Source organism: Bactrocera latifrons, unplaced genomic scaffold, assembly GCF_001853355.1.
Source record: "Bactrocera latifrons isolate USDA-ARS-PBARC rearing strain unplaced genomic scaffold, ASM185335v1 scaffold_32, whole genome shotgun sequence".
In the NCBI taxonomy this organism is placed as follows: Eukaryota; Metazoa; Arthropoda; class Insecta; order Diptera; family Tephritidae; genus Bactrocera; species Bactrocera latifrons.
Window position 1 is genome coordinate 1,522,626 of NW_017536852.1, and position 16,287 is coordinate 1,538,912.

Below are 16,287 nucleotides of genomic sequence, written 5' to 3' on the forward strand. Positions count from 1 at the left end.
ATACCGCAAGACTTTTTTTTTGACAACCTATTATTACTACTGACGATGAGGTTTGGATCAAAGTTTACGATACGGCAGCAGACGATCAATCGATCGAATGTCATGATAAAGGCGAGACGAAAGTGAAAAATCACGTCAAAGCAGATCAAAAATCAAGGCTATGTTGACAGTTTTCTTTGATTTTGGAAGTGTGGTGTCCTCCGAATTTCATCGGCCAAACTATCAGGAAGGAATCATAATTTGAGAGTTATGCGTTGTTTGCGCAAAGGTAATCGCAAAAGAGAGGTCGGAATTATGTGCCAACAACTCTTGTGTTTTATACCACGATAAAGCACCGTTGAATGCTGCTTGATGTTACGTGAGCTTTTCGCCAATTTTCAACCAACATCGTGGCGGAACAAGGGTCCCATATTCGCCTGATTTAACTCTGTGTGACTTGTGGCTATTTAGCAAACTCGAACGACCGATCTGGGGAAACCATTTTAAGTCAATTGAGGACATTAAACGTGAATCACTTCGCGTATTTAAGGCTATTCCGGAAATCGTCTTCAAGAACTATTTCGAGGATTAGAAATCAAACATAATCTTACTATTTTTAGCTCATATGTAGTATGCTATTTGTGGGCGGCCATTCAAGGTTTGATGCCTGATGGGTTCCTTTTAGCTTGTAGTTACAGCAAATATAGTTAAAGGACCATTTTTAACGCATGTTCTCTGAACTGCTGGTTTTCTGTTGTAAGTCTGTAAATACTATTCCCGGACCTATGCAGTAAGTCCTTCGTTTTAGTTTTCTCATACTTAGGTCATATCTGATTCGTTATCTTGCAGCTGGTTATCGATTTCCTCCATCTGTTCTAAGCTATCTGCTCTAAATCAGCATAAATATGTCTTTTGTTCGTTCGCTTCGGATTTTAATAAAAACGCTGCTTGCTTAGTCAATTCATCTGCTATTTCATTGCCGAAAAATTTCCTGTACATTCTATTTTGTGACACTAAACTTGACTGACCTATTTTACTGAAAATCTCTATTATCGTCTTCAAAAAAGCGTTTTTAATGCAATACTTGCATACCAATGCTATGTTCAATTTTTATTACACTTAAATTTATATGATAACGTATAATATATTTGCTGTTTAGCTTTAAAATTTCACTTTAAAAGCATGTTTATTTTTTTCAAAATATACCTATTCATTTATCTATTCCACTCCCCTTCTTTACACAAATAATTTTTCAATTAATTTTTAGTTGAAATATTTGAAATTGAATTTCAATCATAATTAACGCTGATTAAATGTTAAAAATGACAAGTCCGGACACGGGCAGATCAACCTGAAAGCGGTCAATCTCATTAATGCAAACAAAATTAATGTCGATGAAGACATTTGTAAGCCGACGGGCATAAATTTACCTTTGCAGGCGTGTTATTTAAATATTTAATTGCTAAATGCATACATCACGTGTGCAAACACAAATGTAAATACATATATATACACAAGCACACATCTATAATTTCATATGCACGCGTCTAGAAAAAATCAGTGCTCTATAACTGCAAATCCAATTTAAATCAATTTTCCGCCGCACATGTATTATGAAAGTATCAACTTATAAAACGGGAAAAACATACATGTATACATAAATACACACATTTGCAATAAAATGTTGAAAATACAAATGTTAAATCATGTGCATGCAGTTGGTAAGTGGTTTTGCTTTGTTGTTCCCAGAAAAATCATTTTCACGTTCTGAAACACACATTCATACGAGTTCAAATGGAAATATAAGCTTGCATTATTTCAATTTATAATTCATTGGAAGTAAATGGTTACAAAAAGGTAGAAACATTCGGGTATTTTCTTCTCTATTGTCCAGCCTTTGCAAGACTGAGGTGGGGACATCATACCTGCGCCGAATAAGTATATGTGTGACCTGGTCTACGAAAAGGGAGCTAACGTGCGAAATGACTTATGACTTTTTGGTTTCTATCACGTGAAAAAGCATCTCATCTTCCATCCAAATCAACTAAAAAGTGAAAATTGATTTTTTGACACCTAAGCCCCCTTTCCGCAGACCAGGTCACATATTTGTAATCGAAACTAACATATGTAAAAATAAATTTTTGATTGGAGCTTTGTTGATTTATGAGGATCTTTATGTTACAAGCTGTACCTATTGGGAACGACCAATGTACCTAACCTTATCCAACATAACCTAACTAAATGATGAAAACTTCAGGCAAGTGCCTAAAAGTTATGATTGTCAACCGCTGTATCCTCAGTTTGGCTTTGCTTTTTGTGGAAAATAAATCACAGTTATGCTAAGTAAGTGATAAATTTTTGGCCGTATAACTTTCAAGGTCACTTAATTTTATATATTTATTTAGTAACGTAAGTCAATGGACATTAAGTCTTAAATATTATTAGAAAATTATGATTTAAATTACAATTAACAAATATATAAACTTGCCAAAAACCAGAATTCAAGGTGTTAATGAAGGAAGGAAAAAAGAAGTGAGAAAAATAATGGATTTTGAGGGACATAATACGCAAATTTAAGTGGTTATAACCACTCAAAGGTAAGAAAAAACGTTTTTGTTTTTGTGGTGAAAAATATTTTCGTGTTTAAATTTAAACATTAGAAACAAAATAATTTCACAATAGAGGAAATACAGGTATTGATCGAAAGGCTAATAAAATTTTTGATTCTCGACAAAATGACGGTTATAAAAAAAATCGTTTTATGTGAATTTACACTTTAAAGTGGCTTAAAAATCACAATTATTGTTAAAAATCATATTCCGTCGATCATTAATTGCGAAATATATCTGAAAATATCTTGCAAAATTTTCTGGTCGATTAGCCCAGTTGTTTCAGCGAAATTTGTCGCACGTCCTCTGGGAAAAGCGTGTCCAGGAAAAACTTATTGAAAGTCATAAGAGCCGATTACACAAAGTTAGAAAGTCGTTACAAATGTGTCAAACTATATTCCGAAATTTTTAAAATTCTCGGCTACTAATTATCAAATATACAAGTATATACTATATTTATGCACAATCGGCGAAAAAAATCCACGAAATTTACAGTGTATATATTGGTAGCCGAAAAAGTCGTTTTGGTCGACCACAATTTCCCCTTTTACCGCTAGAGACATTATTGCATCAGTGTAAAAATTTCATCAATGTAAATTGCTACACGAACAGGCATGGTACAGCATCGTCTTCGTACACTTGTGTGATATTTTTAGTTGCACTCATTTTAGAACAGCTGTAACTTTGCTTCAACTTCCTCGGATTTGGTTTTCCTTTCCAACACTATAGAACACCCCCTCTTCATAATAATTTCTGCTATTCGCTTAGGCATGAAATAAAAAACGCAACTCAAGACAACTTCTACTAATTTAGTCATTTCACACAGCTCCAATAATTTTGGCCATATCTTTTAGACTTTTTCACGTTTTTCTGCTGTTCTTTTGTTCATATAATGCTAACAGTTCTCAATCAGATTGTGATCTGGATTATTTCCTGGCCACGTCTTAGACTCAATTCCATAATTGTTTTTTTTTTTTGTAATTCATGTTTGTTTTTTGTTTTTGTTTTGTGTAAGTACTTATTTTATTCAATTATATATATTATATTTCAATACTTTTATGCTTTAGCTACCTTTTGACTCTATGGCGAAGGGCTGAATCATGCTGGAAATAAACTTTTATATTTGGTAAACTATTTAATAGTTACCAAAACGCCTACTATTGAAATCCCAATATATTTTTTCGATATTTTTGAATCCCTTAAGAATAATAAGCTGCCCTTAACCAAACTTGGTTGTCGCTCACGATGAGTTTTTCCTTTTTCCGCACGCACACTGCCCTTTACTCTATATTGATAGTTATAATTCGTATAATTTTTAATAATATTATGTACATTGCAAAAACGTTTGGATAATTTATTTTTATATGAAGCTTGGATTACTGCATTATTCTTTATTGACAACATCATGTTTAACTGTGCTTATTTGCGCAACTGACTCCAAAGAAATAACTTATATTAATTACTGAAATAACTCCTTGAACTCATATACTCATACGTGATAGTTGATTGTACAATAAATTATGAAACTTAACCAAACTAAATCAAACTAAATACGATTGAAACTTCTGGCTTTCATTATGTGTCAAACTTACTGCCCATAACTTTACATTATCGGAAGACATAATCTTTCCAAGTAACTTTGGTGCAGACTTAAAACTTGTTTGTTTATTTTTAAATCACTTATTTGTCATAATAGTTGTTCTCATAATAATAATGGCAATAAATGTATTGGGTTTCACTAAGATTGTCATTAAATTTKACATAATGAGAACCTCTCATAATAAAGGATTTCTACAGTAATGGTTATAAATCATCAGTAGACTTATTTAATACCTTGACAAGAGCAATACTTTTAATTAACTGCCAAAGATTTGAAGAAATTTAAGTTCACTCTTCAATGATTATAGAATGGCTAACAATTTGGCTGTAGAAATTAGCACTATGACTAGATAAGCTGGCACCATTTTAGTTGGTATAAGAACATGACAATTTTAACCAACCTGTTTGATTAAAACTTTCTTCATGCTTCCAGATTAACATATGTATATCAACAAGTAATAACAAAATGATCGAAAAAAATAAAAATTATTATATGGCAACTCTCACAATCAATCGAATATCTCTCTGAACATAGCAAAGCGCCTATGAAAGCCGCATATATGTTCAATGAATATTCTTAAAGCGATTCGCACAAAATATAATCGCCTCTAACGAAGCGTTCGCAGTTTATTATTCAATTCTATTTGTTGAATACACTTTAATGCTCATTGCCATTGATCGCTTATCTATTACGTTTAATTGAATGCCATTTCTGTTTGTCTTAAATACTCGACGCGCTATAATTTCAAGAGCTAGTCTCATTACGCGTACGCACTTTCGTGCAAACCGTGCGCTATTTAATGCCACCACACATTTAAGTCGCTACAAAGATAAGCCGCATTTGCATTTGGAGAAAAATATAAACGCCTTTGGGTTATTCTCTCTATTTCTCTTCACTCGTGCCTCGTATAGCATATAAAAGTGCGATAAGTACTGGAATGCTTGAAATGCTAAATGGAAAAGTTAAATATTTATTGCATGCTATTAGGCGTTGAACATGTGCGTTGCTGGAATCGGATGCCACAAGGCATTCAATCGCAACGAACGCAATGTAGAAAGCTAAACGGCAGTGGCATGACAAAAATTGTGAAAACGGGTCAGCGAAGGCAAAAGAAATGCACAACCATCGGCGGTGAAGTGTGTGTGTGTACATGTACGTATGTATATATGTTTGCATTGTAATGAGTTGAGTGTTCGAGATGATAGGATTTTGTAAAGATAGAAAACTTCTACTTTTTATTTTCATATATTAGGTTGTCAAAAAAGTCTTGCGGTATTTTTTATTGAATTTTCAATTGTTGAAAAAATTTTTTTGATGACTCATGCCCAGCTCTTGACCGATGCTACGGCTGCTACTATGCCAGCCTCTTTTGACCAATTCAGCGATTTTATCGCAATTTTCGACGACAGGCCTTCCGGAGCGTGGCGCATCTTCGACCACCTCTACACCAGAACGAAAACVTTGAAACCAKCGTTGTGCGGTGGAAATGGAAACTGTATCGGGTCCATGAACTGCACAAATTTTATTGGCGGCTTGAGATGCATTTTTACCTTTATCCTAGTTGTACCGTAAAAGATGTTTCCGTGCCGTATTTTCTCTATATTTTGCTCCATGTTTGCGACGCTATAACTCACGATCGACTTAAAAGGAACGGCAATCAATCAAACACGTCTTAGCGCGTGAAATGAGCTTTCCAAAAAGGTATAGCAAAACCCGATGGGACGAATTAAACAAGAACTACGCGCTATCAGCGCCAACTAGCGAGAATACCGCAAGACTTTTTTGACAACCTAATATTTGGATTTCTTGTTTGTAATTTATAGGACGTTCTCATTAAAAGAGTTCTATGGTAAGAAAATGTGTAGTTCATTTAAAATGAATTGAAAAACATTTAACTGTAGAAACGACCATACAATTTTTTATCCTACTATGACCCATAATCATGTAGGAAAATATTTAATAAAATGTGTATTGGCAGTCATAATTGAAAAATGATGTCTAAAATATCATAACCGTTAACAAGCTTGGACTTTTTTTTGTCGAAGTTACCGAAAAGTTTCTGAAATATAAGAAATTCCATATTTGGCAATCCTTCAGTTAACCTTTAATTATCATTGCAAGTCAAGTGACCCATAACACTACCTTCACTGTACAAAAATTAAGTTTATTCACAAGAATCCGAAAACGAACTCCTGTTTAGAAAATTCCAAGCTCACTTAACTTGGTAAAAATCTCGTTAATGATGAGATATCGATAAATGTCTTTAATACTTTTCGAAAATTTTTTTTAAAATACTTTTCATTGATCAGCTGCGTTTGTTGTGCCAAAGAATGGCTTATGAGTTATAGATTTAGGATTTTAGTCGAATTTGTTTTTTGTTTTATGATTAAAGAGAATTTAGAAAGCATACCAACGTATTTATGTATTACTGAATAATTTTTGAAATGGTGGCAACTTGTTTACATTACTAATTAAAGATTAGTAAATTGTTTTGAAACTATTTCGTAAATAACTTCGTATGCCTAGATTCGCAATTTTCAATTTCAATTAAAAATTATTTTTTGGGCAGGTGTAACGCCACTCGAATATATCCAAAACAGGCTGGCCCGTTTTCCACTTTCTATAGAATTTAAATCATAAGCTTAGTGCTAATGGAGTCTGCATTTGTGCATATGCGGTGAATCGAACAAAAACTGGTATTAATCTCATAAACTGGTATACTATAAATAGCATAAACTGGCATAAACAAGCACATAGAAATACCACTTTGTTTATGCATTCTGAAGGAGCTATCACTTACTCGATTTTAATGAATTTTATGAAACCTTGGTGTTGTTTCACAATTAATTTTTTTGATAAAATAGAGAATGCAGCAGATAAAAATTAAATCTTATAAGCAAAAATTTATGTATACTGTGGCCAAATTGAAAGCTGAATTTTTTTCATTTCATCACCTGCAAAGTAATCCCCTCCCGCTGCAATACACTTACGCCATAGCACTTGGAAAAATTCTCCGTCGTGATGGCCAGCAGAGCAATCTTCGATTTAGCTTTTATATTCTCAAATGAGTCAAAACGATGTCCTTAGAGTGATCATGTGAATTTGCTGCCGATTTGAGCCGAGAACACAACTACAGAGAAACCAACATGGCTAAGATCCCCTCATTCTATTGTCTTCTTTCCGAGTGACATGTGCTCTGCACAAAAAGTTGTATCTTTGCAACCTCTGAGGCACCGTCAAGTAGCTCTCGGCTGTTCGTTTCCTATACAAAGCTTTTCAATCGCATATAATATATTTTATGTCTCCCGTTGTTCTACCTCCTGACAGCTTCTACAATAGCCGTCATGTGGCTTTCTTAGCCTGCTGGCATGTCGGCTTGTGCGGCTGATATTCCATTCATGGCATATTTGACTGCTTGTGGAGAAAGTTTCGTTGAGGAAATGAAAATTATAAAGTGCTATAACTCAGCTAACAATTATGCACAGTTGGCGTGTGCATGTGCCTTTGATTAACAGTATTTAATAGCAACCAATTAGCCGCGATATTTCAAATATCCGTTCCTTTGACTGACTGAGATATCAGGAGAAATAAACCTGGATTTCGAGGCTGACATTGTTGTTTTTGTTAATGTAATACAACTTCGACGTTATGACGTAGGAGCCTAGTCGCGAGTGTGACTACTGTTTGCTTGATGACAGGAGATATTTCGTCTTGCCCTCGTTCATTGCCAGACACATTTTCCTCGTTTTTTTTTTTTTTTGTCCAAGATGGAGAAAGCAGAATTAACGTCGCGATTATAGAGGCCAGCTATATCAATATCATCGACGTACGGCAGTAACGGTCCTTTTAGACGATTACAAATGGTCGATTAAGCTCTGTTGCATGAATTATTTTTTCCAGCAATAGTTTGAAGAAGCCACACGATAGGAAGTCGCCGAGGTCCATCTCGCTCCTGACGGCCGTTTTTGGTATTGCTCAATACAGCACAGCGAATATAGCGGCATAACGGCAGCGCCTTTTCGTACTGTAAAAAACTAGTGTATACTTACATATCTCTTCTAGTGACCATCTTCCACACTTCAATTTTGCTAAGAGCGATAAAATCTATCTGTTTTTCTACATAGGGAGGTCCGGGAAGCAAGCGAATGCCAGAGCGCATAAATTTTGCCAAAAAATATATATAATATTTTATGCCAAACATTTTTGATTTTGAATAGCAGTATGCATAAGTGTGCCAAAGAAGAGCATATCTCTTTATGCCTGAGGGTGTGTGTCTGCTCCCAAAGCCACCAGTGACGCCATTTTTTGCAAACACATCGCAAATCTTTGTTCAAATTTATATAAGTGTATAGTATATATATTAGGGTGGGTTCCTTCATTGAATTATAGCACAAACATTTTAAGAAATTGCCTTCAAATAATCAAACTACAATCGTTAATATCTTTTAAAAGGTTAAAGTTATGAAAAAATCGTGCATGACTTTTTACTAAAGCATTACATTTTCAACAAAATCTGTGAAACATTATTTTTGTTATTTTTTCAAGTAGTTGGCAGCGAGATATAAAGCTTTCTAACTGATAATAAGGAAAAAGTGGAAAGCTGTAAGGCGGAAGAGTTTTATGTTACAATTATAGCTCATACTTGTAGAGACTTTCTTAGAGGTGTCTGAAAACATATTTTAAGATTATCGTGCGGAAAAAAGTATGATTTATTTTTGACCCACCCTAATGTATGAAGCACATTTATATCACTTTGCCTTACTTACTTGGCAGACAAATAACTCTTATTGCCTTTTCCGTTTCGCTCTTTTTCTCTATTACAGCGACAACGAAAACAAACACAGCAACCGCAAAATCAACCACCACCACAACAACAAACATTCCACTTGTCATAATCAGCAGAAATATTTTCCCATATTTCTGTGAAAGTTGGACGCGTTCCTTGGCATCGCATTATCTTGTCCTGTCAAAGCGCGCTGCGAATACTAAACGGCAAAAGGATAACCACACATCAACATACAAATACTTCTGCGTGACTGAGTGGGTGTGAGCGCGTGAGTGACTCATTTGGCATACGTAGCGCAACAGTCTCGGCCGCATAGTTCAGGCTAAGCTGTGGGTAGCGCACACTTGAAGCAACAATCAAGCCAAATACAACAACAGACAGCAATAAACACCGCTATTTGTTAGTATTTCGTTTATGATTTCGTGTCGTTTTCAAATAGACCCACGAAAAGGTTTCGACGGCCGGTTTGAGGAGTGTGCCAAGCAAGGCGACTGGTATATAAGCTGCCATTATTGACACACACACACACACAGACGCTTAAATATAACACATATGCGTGCAAGTGTGTTTGTGTGAGTAAATATTTATCGCAGTAAAACACTTGTGGCAGTTTAAGTAGCCAGTCTTGCCGCGCCGAGGAACAGCTGGTGCGCATATTACCGCCATTGTCAGGCAATTGTTGGCGGCTGTCGGCTAAACCGTTATTCAGCTAGCTAAACAATCAAGGCAAATTGTGAAAGCAAAACCAAAAACGTAAACGGAAACTCAAACAAATAAACACATAAAGAGAGAAGTAAAGACATAAACATCACAACAAGTGGAGCACACAGCCATCATTTAAAAACAAGAAATATACAACAACAACTGTTAGCAAATATTGCCGCAACGAGTTCGCGTGTGAATTTGTACATCCTCCATCCTTGCAACCAATACCGCCAAAATGCAGACAAATGTGCAAATTGATTCGAAGAATCTGCGCTCGAACGACGACAACTTTCGCTCGCGCGGCCATCACATCACCATCGAGGTAAGTGCTCACTCTACTTCTCTACTTTAATCTGCTACTTTTAATTCTGCTTTTCGAAGCGAGCATGTGCAGTATACACTCGTACACAATCGTATTGTCAGTTTGCGTCTCGGCGATTAAATTATGTTTCGGCGAAAGTGCCAAAGTGGTCAGTGCACGTAGCGATCTTTTTTTGCTGGAACGTTTCATTTATGACTTCTACTACTTGTCGATATTAAAGTAAGCACAGTTAATGCTAAATGGTACAAAGATTAAAAAATGTGTATTTTTCATAGTCTATACATATGAAAAAGTCATGACTCTTTGCTTCTGTGTCATATACTTTTAGTTGTGCGCATATGACCGATTTTTTGCCAAATAATCGTTATTTTTGGGAAGCGTTGATTTTCTTCTTTTAGTCTAAGAAATCGGCGGCAAAAGTACATCGGGTATTATAAAAAGTTCACGGAGATGCTGCTGTCAAATAATATGCCGTGATTGGTCTCGACACTTTGAGCTTCGTTGCTTGCTTCTGTATTGGAAGGCAGCTGCCAAGGCAAATGCAAGGAATGAGTCATTTAAATGCGAAAGCCCAACCCATTCGCAAAATTCTTCAGATATTTTACCATTCAATTTTTATTTATTCGGTGTATTACGCATGGTCTGGCTCAGTAGCGGCTTCATTCAAAAAATGATATCGCAAAATAGCCTGATTCTTAGATAGCAGCACAAGATGAACAGTTTTACCGTTATAGTATTCGAGTTTTGCCAGTAATATGAGAAAAAGTAGCGACTAACGATAGGCGATACTTACGTCCAATAATTCATATTCATTGCTCAAGTGCCAGTAAGACAAAAATACGCTTGAATGAAAATATTGCATGAAAATATTGCTGCTGTTCAAGCAATTGTTGCTGATGGCCGCAATTTGTTGATTCCGAAACGTTTTCAGGAATTGGAACTGTCTCAAACCACAACCTGGCGAAATTCTGAAATTGATTGAAATCTGGTCTCCAAGAAGTTGTGATTTTACACCCTTAAACTACTTTTTGTGGGTTTATTTGAAGTTACTGATCTGTTGCAATAAACCTAACACTCTTTAAACTTTTGAACATGACATCCGACTTGATGTGTTGAAAAAAGTACTCGAAAGTAGCGTTCATCGACTACGTAAAAGAAGTCGCGAAGACCATTTGTGTGATGTTAAATCATAATTTAATTGTATCGTTTGTACTTCACATCAAATAAGGAAAGACATTTTTTTTTTTTTTTTTTTTTTAATTGGTGTGAACTCATGTCACTCTTATTGGGAAACTCTAAACTATATTACTATTAAAAATTTGTGAACCTAAACTATATATGTGCAGAAGGTCTAAGTTTGGAGTATTTGATGTAATTGACATATTCCGCATATAACTGATATATTCATGCGTTTTGCTAAGTGATAGCGTTCCGAATATGTGTTGCATAACTAGTACCCTTCTGCTTATTTTATAGTAAAATTCATTCATTTAAAACATAAGGAAAAAATTACCGCAAATATGCTGAATTTTGTGTCTGAAATGCTGCTTTTCCACAGAATACTTGTTCATTACTTCAATGTGAGGAAAACCCCAACCGAAGGTCATCTTTAATATAATTTTTGCTGTAAGTGTTGAACAAGTTTTAGATGAGCGAGCGTGGCAAAAAATGCTAAGCTGCACCATTTGATAACAGTAATTTTCCTTTTGAAGACGAATGATGTCTCGGGCAACACGCACATGGTGTGAGACATGCCAAGTTGTTAATTGGAGAATACAACCTGAGTTGGATCAAATTTGTAATTAACCACCCCAGTTACAAACTCAGGCTACCTGTTGCATTGTATAGTGGCCACTGCAAGCTGAATAGGCATCTGTATAACATCGACTGTTCGACTGCACAACGCCCATGGATCCATGTTTCCGGATAGGGTTTGCGTCGCCTCACTAGCACCCGGTAGTCTATTCTCTATACTAATCTTCATGTGGTGCATACCTAAAAAAAAAAAAAAAAAGACTACATATTTGAGTTAAATTTTGCGCCAAAATTCTACCGACAAACACATTTTAGAAATATATTGCACCTTTAATCTTTATAAATAACACCAAATGGTGAAATGCTAGATTTTTTTAATATTATTTTTCGTAGTAGAACTATAATTATATAATTATTTTTTAGTACTTTCAGCATAGCATATGGAAAAGAGCTAACTAGTCTCTAAAATATGATTTTGTAGCATTTTGTAGATGAATAATTAAAAAGTAAGAATTCGGATTTAGTTCATGTCAAAGTTTTTTTATGACAGATGTTGAGTCATTACCAAAGCCATATTTCACCACTATATTATGTATGCAGTTATTATTGAGTTTTTGCTAAGTTTTATTTTTAAATTTGTTATCAATTCCAGTTTAAATTTAATTTTAGTTCAAATTTAAAGCCCCATTTTAGTTTAAAATTCAAATCAAGAGTTTCTCAGAAGAATAACTGAATCACCTATTCACCACAGCAGTGTTGTCACGCTAGTCACACTCAACCACTACTCTTGCATTCTTGAAGTGAAAGTCTCTTTTTAAGACAAAAACAAAAAAAAAAAAACCTCAGAAAGGGTTTTCATTTTTCAATTTTTGCTCTCTCTCTCTCTCTCTCTTTGGCTCTTTGCTCTTTATTTAAGCTACTCTTGCTTACCGCATTGCATGTTGAATTAGTTGACATTTCTTTTCATATTTTTTGTATGGCGTGCAACAGGTGGTGTAGTTAAGCAGTTATTGTAGCCCAAAAGAGATATAAAAGCTCAAAAAGCTTACAAAACGGAGCTTTACTGCTTAAGAGAGCGTTTTTGTGGTGAATTTCTACTAATACGCACCTCAGTGGGTAAGAGACTGCGCTCTTATAGACGCTGTACTCGAAACTAAGAGTTTTTCTACTCCGCTGCATAGCTGCATGCAGCGCTTAAAGCTTTCATGTGAAAGCTCACGTTACAAGAAACTTGAAAATCAACATAAGGAATTTTTTTTAAATTGAAATAAAGAGCAAAAAAGCGAAAACATATGGGTTGTGTTTATACCAACACATTGGCGCGCACCAAACACCAGGCAAGTAAAGGCAAAGGACGAGCTTTCATATCAGTGTATAGTAGTTCGTCAGTGTATATGTATATACACAAATGTATTTGTGTGTGTGTGTGTCAAGGTGTAGCGCGCTTTTCGATTTTGAATTCTTCAATGGAATTCACACACAGCCACCCTGGCGTATGAGTGACTGCGTGCACATATACAATTACGAACCGTGTAACCATCGTGTATCTACACACTTGACGTATACATGCACACACGCACACATACACGCGCGTATACAAATATATGAAGCTTTATGTACGCGCGCCTGCTGTTATTGTTCTCACGTCGTCTGGCGACCAGCTATCAGTCGCAAGTAACATTTTGGCGCGTGTTGACATGAGAGACAAAATTTCGCCGCTTCACATTTGAAACTCTAACGCGCTTATTTTTCAATTTGTTTGCATATTCATTTTCAACATTCTTACCTTTTTATTGTGATTAATTGAATTATTGTTGTTGTTGCTATTGTTACGCGCTTAGTACATACGCTTTTGTCAGTGTTCGCCAGTGATTTGTGAGTTGTGCAAGCTAACAGGCAAAGTGTTTAGGTGATATTTTTTTTTACTAAAAATATGAGAAAATATATTAATTTTAAAGCTAGAAGTGTAAAAAATTGTTGAAGTGCGCCAAAAGTGTTGCAAGTGTCTAAAAATAATATAAATTTTTTTTTCTAAACTCAATTGCTGCGCCTTCGCCGCGTTCTGCCGGCTGTTTATCACAGAATTTTCCACATCGCCGGCTGCTGGCGCACAAAAGTAAAGTAATTACTAGTTTTTGTTGTTTGTTTTTGTGTTTTGCTTGGTGTCAGCGCTACGTGCGTTGACCCGCCGGCGTGCATGGCGTTGACAGATTTGTATGTTTTTTGTTTGCACCGTCAGCTGGGTGTCGTGTCACTGCAAATTGTACACGCTTCAATGCAGCGGAATGTGTGTGGGCGCTGAGTGCGTGGCTTATCAGTTGCTTGGTGTATAGTGCTGAGCCTGCAGTAGCACTGAAAATGTGATTAATAGGCGGAAAATAAAAAATACAAAAATAAAAAATAATATGGAAGTGTGCTGTAGTGTGTGAAAATATGGCAACCACAAAAAATAATAAGCAATAAATATGCTTTTGCGCACAAAATATGAAAAGTAGTGGAAAAAAATATAAAAGGGAGTAAAAAAAAAATATGAAAAGTAGTAGAAAATTGAAAAAGTAGTAGAAAAATAAAAAAATAGTAGAAAAAATTACAAAAAGTAGTAGAAAAATAAAATGGTAGTAGAAAAAATTACAAAAAGTAGTGAAAAAAGACGAAAAACAATAGAAAAAATATAATAACAAAAACTAAACCAAGTGATAACAAAAGTTGTTAAGTGTYATGCACACACACACATATGCAACAGACATACACAAGTACAGCAAAGGCGGTAAATGGAACAAAGAGCGCGTGAAAGGTGAAAGTGAGAAAACAGAAAAATGGCATATCTAAAGCAAATCATTAAAAAGCAGTTAACTTAGGCTACAACGAATCTATAATAATCCGCATAAGTGTATTTATTACAGCATAAAAGGGTATATCCTTTTGATTTTGATCAATCAGCTGTATGGTGGCTATATGTTATAGTAGTCCGATCTAAGCAATTTTTCTGCACATTAAAGATATGTCTTGGATAATAGTTTTTGTAGAATTTCATGATGATATCTCTTCAATTGAAAAAGATTTTCATATAAGGACTTGACTTTGGTTATACAGTTTGCATGACAGCTATATGTTATAGTGATTCGATCTAAACGATTTCTTCTGAGATTATACCTTTGACTGACGTTGTGACTTCTCCCAAATTTCGTGAAGATATCTTATAAAATTAAGAACTTTTTCATACATGAACTTGATTTTGTTCTATTAGTTTATACGGCAGCTATATGCTATAGTGGTCCGATCAGAACGATTTCTTTGGAAATTAAGGAAACATCTTGGATAATAATTTGTGTAAAAAGTCGTGTTAATATCTCTCCAAATGAAAAAGTTTTCATACAAGGATTTAATTTTAATCGTTCTGTTTGAATGACAGCTATATGTTATAGTGATCCAATCTGAACGTTTTCTTCTGAGATTATAGCGTTGTCTGAAATAATAAATTCTATCAAATTTCATGAAGATATCTTATAAAATTAAGAAATTTATCGTACAAGAACTTATTTTTGATCGGTCAGTTTCTACGGCAGCTATATGCTATAAAGCTCCGATCTAAACAATTTGCTGTCAGATTATAACATTCTCTAGTGCAATAATCCATACAAATTTTTATAAAGATAACGCTTCAAGTTAAAAAGTTTTCCATATAGCGATATGATATTGTGCAGGCAGTTTGTATGGCAGTTATAAGCTACAGTGGACCGATATCGGCAGTTCTGACAAATTAGCTGTTTTTTGGGAAGAAAAGAGCCTGCGCAAAATTTCAGATGGATAACTCAAAAATTGAGGCACTAGTTCGCATATTTGTATGAAGTTATATTTTATAGAAACTCCGACTACTCTGTTGAGGGTACACAATATCAGTAAACATAGCCACAAGCACATTGCTATCGATATATATGTATATATAAATATAGTAGACATGTGTATCTTGTTGAAAAATTGCCACCTATTATCACCACCGAAACTGGTGGCCATCATTGTCACGCTTTTGTCTGCCTTTGCGCTGCACATTTGTCGCTGTGGCATATGTGTATGTGCTTTATAACACATACACTAAAGTGTTTATATGTGTGTGTGTGTGTGTCGATGGAAAATGACAGCTAGCGCCCCGCGCCCACCCGCCAACAGGACAAATTCATTGTTGCCGGAAATGTCACCGCCATTGTTTGTATGAAAATTTCCGTTGTGCAAAATTGTGCGCGGTGTTGTTGCTGGTTTTTGCAAACACCACACACAACAACAACAACRCAGTTATTGTGTAAATATTTTTTGCGCTGCAATTGTTCGCTGAACGCGCGATTGTTGCTTCACAACTATATTTCATTCCACACACAGACATTACAAGAATTTTACGCGTGCATACGTGTGTGTGTGTGTGTGTGAGAAATGATTAAACTCGCTTGCAATAGCGCAGTGGCCGCGTGAAAATAATTAATTTTTATATACTCGGGCATGTGTGCGTGTAGTTAAATTAAAATTGTAATAAAAATGC

At 35.2% G+C, this 16,287-nt stretch overlaps 1 protein-coding gene across 1 annotated transcript in view; it reads left to right on the forward strand.

The window, feature by feature from the left end:
- LOC108971046 (inactive dipeptidyl peptidase 10) overlaps positions 1 to 16,287 on the forward strand; it is a gene marked incomplete at its 3' end in the record, with an annotated part of 421,409 nt that overhangs the window by 150,434 nt on the left and 254,688 nt on the right. The window contains 1 exon segment of the mRNA XM_018936833.1: positions 9,012 to 10,001. Within this exon segment, the coding sequence (XP_018792378.1) occupies positions 9,915 to 10,001 (87 nt within the window). The 5' untranslated portion in view covers positions 9,012 to 9,914.